At 37.4% G+C, this 18990-nt stretch overlaps 1 protein-coding gene and 1 pseudogene across 1 annotated transcript; one reads left to right on the top strand and one right to left on the bottom strand.

Annotated features, from left to right (window-relative positions):
* Positions 1-483: 483 nt before the first annotated feature.
* LOC120126326 lies at positions 484-5153 on the bottom strand. The gene is made up of 5 exons (XM_039144544.1): positions 4107-5153; positions 3462-3603; positions 1298-3369; positions 822-959; positions 484-711 (listed from the first exon to the last, which is right to left on the bottom strand). Exons 1-3 carry the CDS (start codon positions 5111-5113, stop codon positions 1816-1818), a joined length of 2703 nt encoding a protein of 900 aa, XP_039000475.1. The 5' UTR covers positions 5114-5153; the 3' UTR covers positions 484-711; positions 822-959; positions 1298-1815.
* A 6932-nt stretch (positions 5154-12085) lies between these two features.
* On the top strand, positions 12086-18950 carry LOC120126277 (annotated as a pseudogene).
* Positions 18951-18990: the final 40 nt, after the last annotated feature.

Consider the following 18990-nt stretch of genomic DNA (forward strand, 5'->3'; position numbering starts at 1 on the left):
ATATTATTAGTAGTGTATTCCATAGAATAACATGCAAAGGATAAAAGGGACAAAAAAAATTAAGCTAATGTATGTAGGTGATGGCATCGTTTCCATTGATCATGTTGTGTGATAATAATTAGCCACAATCAACTTGAACTATATCACCTTGAGTTGGAAACTATGAAAATGGTTCTAGCAGTTGTAATTTCCTTTAGAGAATAGTACATACATCAATCAATCTGTCCAATCATGAAAACTTGGCTTATATCACGCAAATAATAGTTCCGTGTGATGTGGAAATTACCTTGTATCATAGACCTTGATAATCACACATACTGGTATGCTTGTAAACATGCTATTCTACATAAAACCATGGTTCCTAGAGAACCTAGCCCGACAGTTGGCACACATAACCATTGAGCTTCTTTGTGCCTCGATGTCAACAGCCTCATTATAAAGATCATTTCCACAGCAAGAACACGTGATAACCTGATGTCTACCAGCTAGTTTAGGCAACAATGGCAAAGCATCCTTTCCAAGCCAAACAGAGGAATCAAACTTTAATGCCATCTCTGAATCGTATGATGGTACCTTAGAGTTTACTGAACGAGATCTCGGTTGAGCAGTCATAAAACTATATTCCATATGTTCTAAGTTATCAGATCGCATCCCTCCAAAACCTGATTCATTACTGCCCTTCCCACTAATGTTGAACATTTCACTTCCACCCTGTCCATTACAACAAAAGTTTACAGTCAAATTTCATTAAGGAAACAACCACTAATTTATTTTATGTGTTTATTTACTTTCAGCATTGCCTCTTAATCATATAATGATACCTTGGAATTTCCTGAACAAGAACTTGGTTGAGCAGTCAGAAAATTATATTCCATGTGTTCTATGCTATCTGATTGCAGCCCGTCAAAACCCGATATACTGCTGCACTTTCCACTAATATCGAACATTTCACTTTCACCCTATCAATTACAAGAAAATTGTACTGTCAAATTTCTTTATACAAACCAACAGTAATTTGTTTATTAAAAAGCAGAACTAAGTGGGAAAAAATAATTTATTTATTCGCTTTCTACCGCAATGAACAGCTGCGATTGGTTTTGATCTTTACTTCTATTAAGATAAAAACTTAAAAATCAAGATCCACATCTTGAAAACAACTAGTAACTAAACATAACATACATCACTGGAAACATATATCATACTGTTTTTCTGAGAAAAATAACAGTTTCATGATTTTTTTCTTGCATAATATCACAACTTATGGGAGAGAATGAGAAATCATATCTGAATTCTGTACCTTATGTGACATCCAGTCAAATGTAGGGTAATAACTGGATGATGGCAACAACTGAGATGACGTATCAGCCAAACCACTCAGCAGAACATTTCCTTCATTACTTTTCCATGTGAGCCCAGTCATGGAATCCTCAATAGGTCGGGCATGATTAGAATAACCAATCATTATTTCATTATTCCTTGCATTTTCAAAATCCTGTAACCTAGACCCATTATGAGCTGTGCCTGAATGAACAATGTTTACATTATTTGCCACATGTGTTTGTTCGCTACTGGATAGACCGAAGAAATTCCCAAAAGCAACTTTATTTTGCTTTGGTTCATGAACAACACCACCTCTAATACCAGGTACATTATTTTTACCAGCAATTTTATCCCTGTTTCCAGAAAACTGAGGGGGACAACTTTCATGCACAGTTCCTGTCGAAGAAAATGTGCCTGGTCTAGTATAAGCACTTCCAGCAAAGGAGCTTACCACTTTGTGTTTGGGATCCTCTATCGTAAAGAAAGATGCTTTGTTCATACTATTTTCATAGTTACTGTTTTGCTGATTAGCATATTGTTGATAGAGAATGCTCTCAGGCCCTTTACCCTGTTTATACTCTGGTGTGCTGGTATATGTTTCTTATATGAGGATGGACCAAACTGACGATCTTTAGTCTTTTCATGCTCGACACTAGCCATGATGTTAGCAGCCACACCACTGCCATGCCTGTTCACACCTTGAATTAATCCTCTAGAATTTTGGGCTTTTTCAAGTTCAGACATCTCTACCGTCCTGTTAAAGACCTTAAATGCATTATTGTCAGAAGGAAAAACTTGATCCCTTCCATGTGATGTAAGCAAGACAGTTTCACTTTTCTCGTGTGAGTGTTTCTTCAAAGGGAAATGGCTTTGAAAACAAACAGTAGGATCAATATTTGCAGACTCATTGACCATAATGGACTTGGGATCAACTACTGTGCCAGAGACAAGAATCGAATTATTGTTGACGACACGTGTTTGATCATCTTTAGACGAAGTTAAACACCCAGAACCTCTTTCATGTGCAGAATCAATTGTAACAGAAGCCCCTTTCAAATGATCTACGAGATTAACTCCTTGTTTGTTTCCGGTAGGAATGAGTGAATAACCTTCACTGTAATTTTCATGCTTAGCATCAGCTCTTACATTATCCAGCCCTGTGCTAGTATCAGCACGGCCAGCTTTTCGTTCATCCCTTGTAGCTTTATCCTTCAAATCAGCTTCCATTCCTTTCAAAAAGCTAGGAAAATGTCTATCCTCAATATTCATATCAGTAATGATATTTCCCTTGGCATTTGGAGCAAGGAAACTGGTATTTGAAGCAAACACTCTCTTCTTCTCATCTACTGGAAGGGAAAATCCAACATCTGTTTTACGTGAAGGTTGGGAAATCCCTTGTTTATCAGCAGTAAACAAGACATTTTCAGAACCCAAACAAACATTAAGATCAGCAGCTGCAGCAGTATCATTGACGTCTCCTTTATTACCAATTGCGGAATAGAATTTACCTTGTTTATCACAGTTTTTCTCAGCTAACACTTTCTCTTTCCTGTTAACCTTATCCTGTTCATCACGGGACAATAAATTGCATTCATTATTGTTATCAGTAAACGTCTGAACCAGAGGATTTTCATTAGATTCACTGCAGTGAAAACCAGGTCCCATTTCATTGTTGCCAGAAGAGTTTATTGGCTGCACAATGTTTTGCTCTCCAACAAAACCTTCAACTTTCTTTGTATTGTTTTCTATGTGAATCCCAATATGGCTACTGTAGCAATTACTTTCTTCAAATAGTTCATGACAAAACTGGCACTCATATTTTTCACTTTTGTTTTTTACCTCCTCAATAGTTGGGGTACCATGCCCAGAACTCATTGCTGATCCTTTGTGAGATGATAGCAGGTGGCATATAAAATCGTCTTGCAAATTAAAAGTCATGGTGCATTTGTGGCATTTTATTATTTCAACTCTCTGGACTTCCCTAGGACTATCCATTCTTTGTAAGGGAGCTTGCTTTTCGAATTCAGAAGATTTATTTGTATTTGTCAACTGTAGAGAACATTTAGAATTCTCATCATCAACTGCATAATCATGCGGGGATGAAGTGTGAATGATAATCACTAGCACAATAAGAAACTTACATTTCCAGATGAGGGTTTGACACCAAAATCAATGCCACTGTCAACGATATTCGAAGTTTCCAGGCTTGAATCTTTAAGTCCGCCAAAAGAGAGCAAGTATGAAGAAACCTCTTTGCAGGATACAAACTGTTGCCCGTTAGGGCTGGAAGGTACCGTATTAGGGAAGAGGGGATAAAAATGACATGACCAACACAGCTAGCAAAAAAGGAACTGAAAACTGAAAATCATAAGAAACAAAATTTTCAAATCCGATTGTTATCTAGTTCCTTTTCTTTTATAAGTGCTCTAAATCTCTCTTACTTGGTATCATGCATGCAACAGCTAATCTGAGGACTAAACCAAACAAGGGAAAAATATAGCATTCAAAGTTTATAGATAATATTCAAGAACATTATATTAAAAATCACATAAAATTAGCACTGAAAATTGATAAAACAATGACATTTCAAAGCAGAGACTCTAGATCATTCTCTACAACAGGGGAAAAATGAGAAAGGAAATTCAACTAAATAAAAAGGCTCCCAGTAACAAGAAACTATGTGTATTTTATATTTCGCACAAAGTAAATATTGTCGATAAAATATGCAGATTATCATTAACAAGAATTTTAAGGTAAAGTTTAATGAAAAAAATGCAATGGAAAACCTTATGTATCGGCTACATGCTAACCAAAAAAGGTTGCCTCTCCTCTTCACAAAGAGCGAAAGCTTCCACCCTTGTGGAAGAACATTCCCAAACCCAGCGGCGTCAACAATCCTCTTCTTATGGTTTTTAGTCAACCATTCCCCTTCTAAACCTCCCATAAACTCAAAAAGTTGCGCCTCTGTCACAATCCCCTCAGTCCTCCTCCTCAACTCTTCTTCAATTCCTAGAATCTGCTCCACATTCCCCAACGCTGCACTCTCAATTTCGCTCTCAAATTTCTTTTGCTCATTTCCAATCATTCTACCTTGACTCTCCTCCTTTCGTGGCCTCCCTCTCCTCCTCTTCCCTCCGTTACAACTGCTACTGTTAACCGCATCAGGTGTTTCATTTGGCTTATATAAGGTTTCCGTTTCTTTACATTCCTCTACTGGTAAACGCTCGCTCTCGATCAGCCAATTATCTTTCCCGTCCTTCCTCGGTCTCCCTCGCTTCCTTTTTCCTACACTACAACTAACAATGTCGACTGGAATATTCTGCAAACTCGAGTTCCCGTTCGGATATTCGATTTGAACCGGCACAAGATCCTTATCGTCGTACGGTTCATCGATTTCGGGGTTAGCAGGCATCGAATCATCGATATTGAAAAGTGATTTAAGCAGAGAGAGGGCGTTAGAGCTTTCTTCGTCAAGAGATCCAGGGTTTAGGTTTAGAGGAGAAGCGAAGGGTTCAGACGAAGGTGAGGAATGTTGGTCGTGTAGGTGGCTGCGGGAACCGCCGAATCGGAGACGGAAGAAAGTCTGTTTCCGACTACCGGCGGACTCGTTGAAAACGGAGCGGTCAATTTTGGGAGTGAACAGTTCGGTTTCGGCATTGGAAAGGGAAGGAGAAGAGGAGCATAAAGATAGGGAAAGGAGTTCGGGTTGGGAGAGGAGACGGAGGTCAACGACGGGGATGGATTCGAGATGGAGGTGGTTGCGGTGGTCGACGGTGGCAGTGACTGTGGCCATCAAAAACGCAAAAAAGAGAAAAAAAAGCACGAATGCTGAAAAAGCGGAATAGTTCTGGACGGAACTATTGGGGTGGGATTTATTTTATTTTACAGATTTAATTGCCCAACCAAACGTGGCCACGTGGATATTAAAATGGGTCGGATCGGATTTAACCGGGTTTTAATTAACCGGGCCAATTGTTATGTTAATTTGGGCTCATTCATGGACTCTAGAAGTTCTTTAGTTTCATCTACAAACAGCTCCCTTTGATGGACGGTGATACAAACTTGAACCGTAGAAGAAGTTGAACATGCAAGCTACAGTCCTCACGCGTCAAATGCAATATTAACTGGTATTTATGTCAACCGGTTTTGATTTATTCTCACACGTGTGCTATACGAGACGATTTTTTTATGATAGATATGGAGATTCTTTGTATGTTTTTAAAAGAGAAAATAATCAAAGAAACCCTAACCGCTTGTTACATTTTTTTCACTGGAAAAATCTATGGCTTAATATAAAATAAGTATTCAAACTATAATGCTTTTCACGAATAGGTGTCTAAATTATTTTTTAATGATTTCGGTGCCTAACGTTATAAACGTTATCACTTTAAGTGCTTATGCTATAAACGACATTAATTTCCTTCGTTAATAGACATGTGTCATGCTCAGATAATTTTGAAATACTTTTAAAATAAATAAATAAAATATTATATTAAAAAACCCTATGTTTTCTAAAATTACAAAAAATCTCTAAAATCCCTAAATCCTAACCCTAACTCCACCTCCATTTTCGGCCACGACCACATCCTCCGACACCTTCCTTGCCATTTTCGTAGTCGGACGTCGCTGTGGATGTTGTGGAGTCTTCGTGGTCTTCACGATGACCGTCGTTTAGCCGCGTTCGCTGGAGTAGATTTTGTTGCGATTTAATATCATAGGCGCGGTCAGGTGGAAGTCCAATCAACGAAAATGGCGACAGTGGGCGGAGGTGGGTATGGGTGTAGGGACTAGATTTAGTGTTTTCAAAGTTTTAGGGAGCCTTTTCAAGATTTTTGAAAACTTTGGGCCTTTTTTAATATATATATATATAATTTTTTAAATGGTAAACAGGTTAAAACCATACCTCCCCACTTATATTTTTGAAGGGCAAACCAGTTTTGTGTCGGGTCTCCTAATTACTGATAATGTGATTATTTTACAAAGTCTTTTAAGCCTATCTACTTGTGCATGGAGAGGCTGACGCAAGCAATTCAATGTGCAGTGGATTCGAAGCTTTGGATTTTAATCCGATTGTCATGGGGTAGTCCCCTCCTCTCCCATTTGTTTTTTGTAGATGACCTTGCTTTATTTAGTGAGGCTTCGTTGAATCAACTGGATGTGATACAGAAAGTCCTTGATGTTTTTTGTGTGGCATCTGGTCATAAGGTTAGTCTACCTAAGACTAATATTTATTTTTCTATGAAGGTTGTTGAATTTACTAGGATCGATATAAGCAGTGGATTCCAATATACTCCTGTTAACGATCTTGATAGATATTTGGCTATGTCGTTGTTGCACAAGCGAGTAATCCATGAGACATACCAATATTTAGTTAATAAGAGGTTTTGTTAGGGGGGTACCGACTAGAAGAAGAGAGTGAATAGGCTAGGATAAGTATGTACTACTGTTAAACAAGGGGACTCGGCATGAGGCACTTCTCATGAAAATTGGGTTCGAATCCACTGTGTTCTTCGGAATGAGACAGATGTTTCTTCGGTTTCAATTTCCAAGCATGGGTGTTCTTGTCTTTGGAGGGTTTTGAGCTCATTCTAGGGAGATGTTCGTGACAGGATTGTGTGGAGTCTGTTGGATATCAAACTCAATTATTGAGTAATATGAAAAACGTGGCAACAACATTCTAGAAAAGAGTCTTCTAGCATGTTTATTAATCAAGAAATATGGTAGCAAAAGCAACACGTATAAAAGTCAAGACAAGCTCCAAAATTAATCAAGGTGGCTCCAAACACTTGGCAAGCAAATGACAAATTCTATTATGTCAAGGAAGCTTAGGCAATTATTGGTGTAGCAAAATATCTAGCAAACAAGTCGGTTTATGTGTACTATAAATATAACTTATGAGATTAGCAATGTAATATACAAGTGAGGAAAAAGTAACGAGTGTGAGTAGAGAGAAAAAGAGAGAGAAAAATTAGAGAGAATTGTAAGAAAAGCTTAGCAAAACTATAAGTATTTTGTGAACTAGCAGAAGCTAGTATTATAATATTGAGGTAGTGTCATTGTAAAATATTTTCTTTCGTATCAATAAAAGCTTGAGTGTTATAAATTACCGAGAGCCCATCTACGCTTCCAACAAGTGGCCTCAGAGCTTGGTTCGAGTTCAACGTTGTGGAGAAGATGGCAAACATGATTCAATCACAAATCCCGAGATTGACAAAGATGAATTACGGCAATTGGAGCATTCAAATGAAGGCGTTACTAGGCTCCCAAGATTGTTGGGATATCATCGAGGATGGTTACACCGAGCCTGAAAATGCAGCAGCTGAAGCAACCCTGGCCAATGAAGAAAAAAAAGTATTGAAGGAATCCCGGAGAAAAGATAAAAGAGCATTATTCTTTATTTTTCAAGGAGTAGACGAATCTACCTTTGAAAAAATTTCTGATGCGAAGACCGCAAAACAAGCATGGGAGATTTTGCAAAAATATCTACAAGGTGCCGAAAAAGCAAAAAAGGTACGCTTACAAACTCTCCGAGCTAAGTTTGAGATGTTAAAAATGAAAAATACAGAAAACATCGATGATTATATTAGCCGTGTGAAAGCAGTCGTAAATGAAATGAAAAGAAATGGCGAATCACTCGACGATGTTAGAGTGATGGAAAAACTTTTGCGGTCATTGACAAGAAAATTTGATTACGTGGTGGTGGCAATCGAAGAATCGAAAGATTTATCCCAAATTTCGATTGATGAGCTTGTGGGTTCACTTCTAGCCTGAGCAGAAAAATAAAACAAAATGAAGATTCAGAAAATTTGGAGCAAGCTCTACAAAGCAAAATGAATGTCAACGAAGGAGAAGCTAGCAGCAGCTACACACGAGGTCGGGGGAAATCGTGGTGGTTATCATGGAAGATACAGAGGAGGACGAGGAACTCGTGGACGTGGTGGTCGATATGACACCAATCAAATAAGTGGAAACAATTCAACATCAGGTCGTGGACGAGGATTTCGAGGCAGAGGTAGGGGCAGATATCAACAAGAAAATAAATCCCAGGTACAATGTTATAATTACAATAAGTATGGTCATTATAGTTATGAGTGTAGATCTGCTCCTAAACAAGAAGAAAGAAATAATGTAGCAGCAGCTGAAGAAGGAAAATTGAAAAATCTCATGTATTCCTCACTTATAAAGGAAATGAGAAATTCAAGAAAAATATTTGGTATCTTGATAATTGTGCCAGCAACCATATGTGTGGTCAAAGGGAACTGTTTGTGAAATTAGATGAAACAGTTCATGGGCGAGTAACGTTCGGAGATGACTCACAAGCAGAAATAAAAGGAAAAGGCGAAGTCATGATTACTCAGAGAAATGGAGAAAAGAAATACATTTCAGATGTTTATTATATACCTGCTTTGAAAAGCAATATCATCAGTCTTGGTCAACTCCTGGAAAAAGGATATGAAGTGCAGATGAAGAATCGCTCGCTTGCCATCAAAAATAAAGAAGGAGAATTGATAGCCCAAGCTGCTATGACTCGAAATCGTCTCTTTACAATTGATATCGAGTCGGGAGAAGTCAAGTGCATGAAGACCGTGATCAAAGATGATTCATGGCTGTGACATCTAAGATATGGACATCTTGGATTTTCTGGTTTGAAACTGTTATAAAAAACGAGCATGGTGAAAGGACTACCAGAGATCAACCCTCCAAATCAATTATGTGAGGCTTGCATCAAAGGAAAACAACATAGACAAAGCTTTGAAGTTGGTAGATCCTGGCGTGCCCAAAGACCCGCTGGAGATAGTACACACAGATATAGCCGATCCTTTTGACATACCATCGCTTGGCGGTAACAGGTACTACATAACTTTTATTGATGATTTTAGTAGGAAATATTGGATTTACATCTTGAAAGAAAAGTCATAAGCGCTGGAAAAATTGAAAGAATTCAAAGAAATGGCGGAAAAACAAAGCGGTCAATATTTGAAGATACTCAGATAAGATAGAGGAGGCGAATATACATCAAAGTTATTTGAATAATTCTACAAAGAGCATGTCATCATCCATCAGCTGACAGCCAGATACACGCCACAACAAAATGGAGTTGCAGAAAGAAAGAACCGCACAATCCTGGACATGGCAAGAAGCATGATAAAAGGCAAGCAACTACCGAGAAATTTCTGGGCTGAAGCAGTTCGATGTGCAGTTTACATATTGAACAGATGTCCAACAAAAAGCGTGAAGTATATGACGCCAAACGAAGGATGGAATGGACAGAAACCAGGAGTTGGACACCTCAAGTTTTTTGGATGCATCGCATATGCCCACGTTCCTGAACAGACCAAAAAGAAGCTTGATGACAAAGGAGAAAAATGTATTTTCATTGGCTATGATGAAAGGAGCAAAGCTTACAGATTATATAATCCTCTTACAAAGAAGATAATAATTTCAAGAGATGTCAAGTTCGATGAAGCAGACTATTGGAGATGGAGCAAAGAGGAAAAGAAAGTTGAAGGACTATTTTTTAAAGATGATGATCTTATCAATCAAGATGAACAAGCTGATGATCAAGGTCCTCAACAAAATGTACCATCGTCCTCAAGCAGCAGCAGCAACAATGCCAACAACATAATAAAAGATCCTGAAGCACCTCCCACAGAACTTCAAAGATCCACAAGAGAGAGAAGAATGCCAGAAAGGTACAACGATTATGAACTAAATAATGTTCACTTTTCTGCTTACTTGTGAACAGTGATCCAATAACATACGAAGAAGCGGTTGAAGATGACAAATGGAGAAATGCAATTGATGAAGAAATTGCTTCAATAGAAAGAAATGATACATGGGAACTAACAAGACAACCAGAAGGTCATTACCCAATTGGAGTAAAATGGGTTTACAAGACAAAGACCAATAAAGAAGGAAAGGTCGAGAAGCACAAAGCGAGGCTAGTTGTCAAAGTCTATAAGCAAAGACAAGTAATAGACTATGATGAAGTATTTGCTCCAGTAGCAAGGATCGAGACCATCATACTTCTCACAGCAGTTGCAACACAAAAAGGATGGAAAATTTATCAAATGGATGTGAAGTCAACATTTCTAAATGGTTACCTAGAAGAAGAAGTTTATATTGAGCAACCACCTGAATACATTAAAAAGGGACATGAAGACAAAGTTTACCGATTGAAGAAAGCACTATATGGTCTGAAGCAAGCCCCGAGAGCATGGAACATGAGGATTGATGAATATTTCCAGAGAAACGGGTTCATGAAGAGTCCATACGAGCATGCCTTATACACAAAGAAAAATGAAGAATGTGTTATCATGATCGTGTGCTTATATGTGGACGACATGATTTTCACATGAAATAATCCAGGTATGCTCAATAATTTTAAGAAAGCTAAGACTAAAGAATTTGAAATGACAGATATTGGAGAAATGTCATACTTTCTTGGAGTTGAAGTGAAGCAAATGCAAGAAGGAATATTTATATCACAAAAGAAGTATGCAGAAGAAATTTTAAGAAAATTCAGAAATGGAAGATTGCAAGCCAGTAGCCACTCCAGCAGAACCAGGAATCAAATTAAGTGTGAATTCAATAAGAGAGCAAATGAATCCGACGTTGTTTAAAAGCATCGTTAGAAGTCTAAGGTATCTGACTATCACACGACCAGACATAACATACGCTGTGGGATTGGTAAGCAGATTCATGGAGAATCCGAAACAAGATCATTGGATTGCAGCAAAAAGAATCCTCAGATATATCAAAGGTACAACAGATCATGGCTTATTCTACACGCGATCAGAAAATTCGAAGCTGGTTGGTTATTCTGATAGTGATTATGGGGGAGACTTAGACGATCGGAAAAGCACAACCGAATATATCTCTTTCATATCGGCTCTGCAGTATTTTCATGGTCATCAAAGAAGCAACAAACGGTAGCTCTTTCAACATGTGAAGCAGAATACATAGCCGCAGCAGCGTGCACTTGTCAAGCAATGTGGTTAAAGAATATTTTGCACGAGCTAAATTTGGCACAAGAAGAACCAATTACAATCTATGTCTCCCATAGCCGAAGCAAACATATTGATACAAAGTATCACTTTATACGAGAGCAGGTGAAGAACAAAAATGTGGAGCTAATTTACTGCAGAACTGAAGATCAACTAGTAGATATTTTCACAAAACCATTGAGAGCAGATATATTCAACAGACTCAAAGAAAAGCTTGGAATGGAAAATCGAGTTTGAGGGGGAGTGTTGGATATCAAACTCAATTATTGAGTAATATAAAAAACGTGGCAACAACATTCTAGAAAAGAGTCTTCTAGCATGTTTATTAATCAAGAAATATGGTAGCAAAACACGTATAAAAGTCAAGACAAGCTCCAAAATTAATCAAGGTGGCTCCAAACACTTGGCAAGCAAATGACAAATTCTATTATGTCAAGGAAGCTTAGGCAATTATTGGTGTAGCAAGATATCTAGCAAACAAGTCGGTTTATGTATACTATAAATATAACTTATGAGATTAGCAATGTAATATACAAGTGAGGAAAAAGTAACGAGTGTGAGTAGATAGAAAAAAATTAGAGAGAATTGTAAGAAAAGCTTAGCAAAGCTATAAGTATTTTGTGAACTAGCAGAAGCTAATATTATAATATTGAGGTTGTGTCATTGTAAAATATTTTGTTTCGTATAAATAAAAAAGTTCGAGTTATAAATTATCGTGAGCCCATCCACGCTTCCAACATAGTCTTGGAGACGGTATGATGGTCGAATTTTGGAAGGATAATTGGTTGGGTGATTTAGGTCCTTTTAGTAATGTTCTCACGTCAAATGGGAGTGGGGTGCCTGCTTCTTCCAAGGTTGCCGAGTGGGTTGACTCAGATGGTGATTGAAATTGGAGAACATTAATCGCGATACTCCCGTCTGCATCTCTATCTTTTGTTGCAGCAGTTCCCCTGCCACTCTCAAATGGGTGCGGACTATGGGTGTTCAATATTCGGTTAAAGTCGGATTAACCGACCGAAATTTTAATTTTAGGTTCAGTTAGTTAACAGTTAATGGGTTTTTTCAAACTTCGGTTTCGGTTAATTCGGTTCAAAATCAGTTAATTAATCAAATTAACCAAAATTGTTATATATATATATATATTATTTAGCTTTATGGGTGTTTAAACTCGATTTTAATTGAATTAACTAAAAATATTAAATATATGATATATGCTATTTATAAATTTCGGTTAATTCTGTTAACCGATCAATTAACCAAACTTAATTCGGTTCGATTTTTTGAAAAAAAATTCGGTTCGGTTAACGGTTAAAAGGGAGAAAAATTCAATTAATGAAATTTGGGTAATTCGGTTCAGTCGGTTAACTGAATTACTCATTTGAACATTCCTAGTGCGTATAGACCGGGTTGGAGATAGGAGAATAATCGATGTTTCACGATAAGAAGTGTCTACCACAGAAGATTGAATACATCATTCGACCCAGCTACGAGTTAATTGGAATTTTTGAATAAATATACAGACCTCCATAGAATTAGGATGTTATTGTGGTTGGTTTGTAAAGGAAGTTACTATCAAGTGAAGAGCAACCCCGGAGACATCTCACTTCGGATATGGGTTGTGCAATGTGCGGGGTTGCACTAGAATCGACCTCACATGTGTTGAGAGAATGTCCTTTGGCAAAAATCTGCTTGGGTGGTTGTAATTAAGTCGGAAAGGATTATGGAATTCATGCATATGGATTTATTCTCATGGATTCAACGTAATTTAAGCTAACCTGGATATTTCCCTCCTAGTGATGAGAACTGGGATCTTCGATTTGGCGCTATAGTTTGGAGTTTATGAGCAAGGCGAAATTGTTTGCTCTTTGATGAAAATTTTGTAGCAGGGGAGAACATTCTCCTTCAAAGCAATCGACTGGTGAACGAGGTGATGAATACTCGGTTGTTCTCGACTCAAAGAATGGCCCAACGTTCTTCGCATAACCAGCAAAATGGAGTGTGGCAAATTCCAGCTACGGGTAGTTTAAATTGAACTCTGACAGCGCAGGACAAACTAGTTTAGGGACAACTTCTTGTGGCGGTGGGCTTTTGTTCAGTTTTAGATACATAGCTATGTGGGATTTTAGAGGGACTTAAACTGGTTCATCAGCCATTAACACCACCCCATATGGTGCATGCATGTCCTTCCGGTACATGTTGATCTTTTTAAAGATGTGAAGAGCTTGAATATTTGTGTTGCACCATAAGGATGCATTAAAGACTAGTTATTCAATCAACATGTTTCTTTCTAATTCTTTCCTCGTTGTTGAAAATGATCCCTGCCGGAAAATACCACTTCTTGGTGGTTAAAAATCTGATTTTCAATGCTTTTGTAAACTGGTCATACAGCTTTGGCCAACTATGTAGCTAGAACTACCGTTCCCGGTGTCCATGGTTAGGCATCTTCTGGTTGATTTATGGCTATAAACCTCTCATGTGATCTTTGTAAAACAAATTTCCAGAAAAGCTTGAGAATTGAATAGAGATGTAAGCTTCAGAATAGGAAGAAGATAAAAAGAGGAGGGAAATCTATTCAACCTTATAGAAATGGTTACCTTATTTTGTTTCCCTTTATTGAGATCAAAGAGCAACAACAAGAAGAAGAAAGGCAAGGTGGGAAGATTTCATTTTATTGCTTCTATTTTGTGTATATTTTAAAAAAATTACTTGCTTCATCGTCTCCTATCGATTTATTTTACAGGGGATGATGCCCTTCAGAAGCTGTCGAACAAGAGAAAAGTGCAAGAGACCTTCAAAAAGGGATTGAAGAACAGGTGCGGCCTTTCGAGATCGATGAATCGTGTAACACCCTTAAACTTTATATGTACCCAAATGCGAGTCAAAGCTTTACATACATTCTAAGATTGAAAATTCAGTAAAAGTTTTAACTTTTAAAATTTATCCAATTTAATTCTTTTAATAAATAATGTAATCACGTAAAATAATATTATAGTATTTAAGCATCCAAATCAATATCAGTTTTAGGAAACAACTAAACAATTCTATATTGTTCCATATCATAAGATAAAATGTCTAATTTAAAATTACAAATTGATCCAAATATCTTTATAAAGCTTTTAGGATCCTTCTTACATCAATTCTAACCCTTGTATAATTTTTTCATAATTTTTCTCGCTTCCAAAAGCTTAGGCAGAAAGTTAAGGGGTGGGGTTTCATGATTTCACTTGATTTCAATTTGATTCGAGCATGAAATCAACCTCTATTTAATATTTTAAAACCTCTACAATCAAACCCCTAACTCAATTTCATCAAATCACAAATTTCTCCTAATTTAGGGTTTAAAACAAAAATCAATATAGTATTTCTAGGTTGTTTTGATCATCAAACAAGCTTAAAAATAATTCTACTGCTTCAACAACCTCAAAATCCATCATCAATTCATAAAACCTTAACATGAAAATAAACCCTAAAATTTGGTAACTTAACATTCAATCAAGATTAGCATGCAATAATAGTACCAAATGATAGAGCTCTTCGAATAGAGCAATTTTCAATTTCACGGTTTAATCCTAAATCCAAAGGAAATTGCTCAAAAATTAAAAATAAAATTTCTCTTACCTAGGTTATGAGTAGCATGAAATGGAGGTTGAAGAAGGTCTTATTTTCATGAAATTTCTAGTTAATTTCAAGTTAATTTGTCATTTATTAGGCTTAAATGAATTTAAAATTCATTTAATTAAGAAATGACAATTTTACCATTAATAAAACTTGATAATTACATCCATACAAAGCCACATGTTGATTATCATCTTCCAAAGATAAAGATGAACAAAATCTTATTACTTGACAACTTTATCCATGCGACTTTTCAAGAATCAATCTTGTCATTTTCATCCAATGGTCCAAATTGAACATAGAAATAAATTCTCAAATTCAATTGTCCATATTATTTTCTATCATTTTAAAATGTAGAAATAATATTTCAAATCTTAATTTAATATTCTTCAAATTTTATCAAAATTTTTATTCGATCCGATTTACCAGATTTTTACCTCACTTTAAACTTTATAGCTTTTAACATAAATTTCAGATCAAAAATCTTATTCCCACCAAAATATCATTCTTTGGGTTGAACTTTTCATTTATGGGATCAAAATAACTTTTGAAAATTATAATTTTGGTCTATAAACTTTTGGAAAATTATCCTTTTGGCCCCTAAATTTTTTTAAACTTCACAATTTAGCCATTAAATTTTCAAAAATTTATATTTTAGTCACTAACCAAAATTTGAGGTATTACAAATTGAAATCACTTTATACTATCGAAATCACGAGTGAATCACTTTTTAGTTCATATTAAATTACCTCTCTACCAGACATACAACAAAACACCGGGGATTTTTCTGGTTTCTCATCTTGTTGTTTCGTTGTCTGGGCGGTGGTGACTGCCTCCACCACCACCCTTGCTGCTTTATGATACCTCTTGACCGTTTCACTCAAGATCTCAAAAGGCCATCACAGTGTCACTGAATCTCCTTTTGTTCTTTAAATATGGGATTAGTCGGCCTAGCCATGGTGTTTTTGGGGATTAGGGTTCGTTTGGCTTCTGTCTCCAAACTTGCTACTCGATTATTTAGGCGTTCTTTTCTTTTTTGAGTGTTTTTGGTTGACAAGCTATTTTCTGGTGGATTACTTTATTTCTCTATTCCCTATTTGGTGGGTGTGGTTGCCCAGTGGCCTGTGTTGTGGTGGGTGGTGTTGTTCTTGTGCTTTGAAGTTCTTCCGAGGTTGAGTGTGTGTCGTTGTTGCTAGTCGTCTCACGTTTGCTTTGGCAAGCCTTTTGATTTGTGGTGTTGCTTATAGATGATGTTCACCGTCCGTTCCTGCGTGTGTTTTTGCTATGTGTATTCATTGTTGGCTCTCCGACCGATGTTGGACCGACGAATTCAGCAGCAGTTGCTGTCGAGATGTCTCCTAGGCTGCAGGTGGGTTCAAATGCAGATGTTGGTATCGAGGTAAACTTTTATTGAAGAATGTTTCATTGTAATACTTTAAAAAGAAAAGTGAAGATGGTGCCTTGTTAAGTTGTTACCCGCATGAAGCTACTGTTGTGGAATATTGGGGTTGTCGGTATTAGTTTATTCGATATGCCCATAGTGTCGTCAGATGGGTTGTTTTACCAGTGGGTGGAGGAGAGCATTGGTTTAGTGGGTTTTATTAGACTTGCACGTGTCTTGTGGTAACTTTTGCAATTTGGGTGCTGTTTCCGCTAGTAGTACTGCAAGCTTTGCCTCTTAGTTTGTCGAGTGATCTCCTTTTTATCCGGGAAGCTTTTGTTGTTGATTGTGATGATTCTTGATGGGTTTCTTTTCGTTTCCGCCAGATGATTCGGGTTGGCTGGGTAGTCTCGTGTAGTTGTTGATATCTGGTATTATGCTTCGGTCTTTGGCCGTGTCTGTTGGTAGATAGTGTTAGTTTCAACAAGTGTGGTACTCCATGAATCAATGCTAGCCTTTGTTCAAGGTATGTGTGCGGTTGATGTTCTGTTTGATGTGGTGGTTCGTTCCTTTGGTTTGCTGTCAGTGTCCGACCTCGGTTTAGTTCTCAATTCATTTTATGGGTTGTTTGTGTTTGTATTATTCTTGAATTGATTTGGGGTTGTGGTAGGGCTGGGGTATGGTTTAGGTGATGTTACAGCTTTGTGCCTTTGATACTTACCACCTCAAGGTACACTCTTTTTCCTCCATTTAGGATTAGGGAGGTTTTTTAATGAGGCCCTTGAGGTGGTGTACTTTGTAACCTTTCTTAATACAAAATACCCTATTTCAAAAAAAAAAAACAAATCGAAATCAAAAAGCTTTGATGTCATTCGGGTAGAATCTCTTTCCAATACCAAAGTAATCAGTCGTGGGAGTCCTATTGGATTTGTAGCATCAGAGGCATATGAAGGGGAAGATGAGCATAAGAACGCCTCGACTAGTATACATTTCTCCTATTTCGAGTTCCAAGCCCATGTGATCAGTTCAGGCGAATCATTTGATTTCACAACCAAAAGGGTGGTTTCTTTAAATTCATTTAAAATTGACACTGACGAAGTGTTCATCAACCTAGATGAAAATGATGATGAAAACATTATCGATATGATTGAAAGTGCACATATATGTGACCCGGGGATCCAAAGTACTGAGTTCAGTGCTTTACCGATCCTTAAGCGTTCTTGCTCTAATTTGAAGACGAGTAATGTTAAAAGAATGGCAGTTGATCAGTTTCTTCGTAAGTCTCGGTCTTTAGAAGAATTGCATGGGTTATCTACAAGAGCAACAAATTATTTTAAGGCCGGTATCCCTGCTTCTGAAATGACTTGTTGCAACACTGATGTTGTAGAGCCAGATCTAGCACTGAATGTGGGTCAGATGGAGCCACCTAGTTTGTATATCGGAGCATCATAAAACAAAGACTTCAACGGAAAATGCGACGATAACCTAAGCTGGAAAGGTTTACACGATGGGGTAACAAGTAGCTTATGGCTTCAGAACCAATGGTTTACATTCCCTTCATCATCATTATCGTCTTTCGCAAGAGTAAATGAGTGGGTTAGAGGTCTTGATGTGGAAACTACACAACCTGCAGATGATACGAATGGTCATGAAGGCACAATTTTACCATTTTCTGTAGGCACTTGTAAATCACCATAAAGGAACATACCACACTCGAATCTCCATTCGGTTCGGATCGGATCCCGACCGAGGAGGTGTTATACGCCAATAATGTCATTCAGACTCTCGATTGTTCCTCTGTTGTTGCTCACATTTCAGGAATAAATCTGAAAGTTATTCCAATGATCTCAGATTTCACCAGCCTTCGATTTGTCAACTTGTCAAACAACTTCATAGGTATGCTTTTAACAGAAGTTACCCATCTTTTTTACATATGATGATGATATTATTGTTTTCTTGCAGTCCAAGTAACTCCAGGATCACTTCCAAAGGGCCTTCACAACTTGTCAAAAAACAAGATCAACAACATTGAAGGACTCCGAGAATTAACTCGGTTACGAGTACTCGACCTCAGCTACAACCATATTGCTCGAATCGGACATGGTAAATAACTTGTGAACCTCTTTTTCCTTAAGCAAATAGCATGTAACAAAACTGCATTGTGGTTTCTATAATGCAGGGTTGTCAAACTGCATTGATCAAAGAATTGTTCCTTGTCGGGAACAAGATCGCAAGTTAACAGTTCTAGGCCTTAACTTCAACAAGATGTCGATGATGAAGGCATTGGGCAGCTTGCTGCCAACTACACCACATTGCAAGCATTGAATCTGTTGAGAAATCCATTTCTGAGCAACAACACTGATGAACAGCTTTGAAAGGCGGTTTGTAGCTTGCTTCCTAAGCTTAGATACTTAAACAAGCAACCCATTAAACCACAAAGAGAAAGACAAGTGTTAACCAATAGCGTTGCCAAGGCTGACCTAGGGAGTGGCAGTCGGTGCTCAGGAAGAAAAGCAATAAAAAGAGCAAGCCATGGTGGATCGACATTTTCCAATGCGGACAGAGACAGTGTGGCCATTGGGAAAAAGAACAATAAAAAATTAAAGAGCCGAAGTCATCATCACTAACCTGTAAACTCAAGTATTTTGGAGAATTGTAGGAATTTTT

Source organism: Hibiscus syriacus, unplaced genomic scaffold (genome assembly GCF_006381635.1).
Source record: "Hibiscus syriacus cultivar Baekdansim isolate YM2019G1 unplaced genomic scaffold, ASM638163v2 tig00110457_pilon, whole genome shotgun sequence".
Classification (NCBI taxonomy): Eukaryota; Viridiplantae; Streptophyta; class Magnoliopsida; order Malvales; family Malvaceae; genus Hibiscus; species Hibiscus syriacus.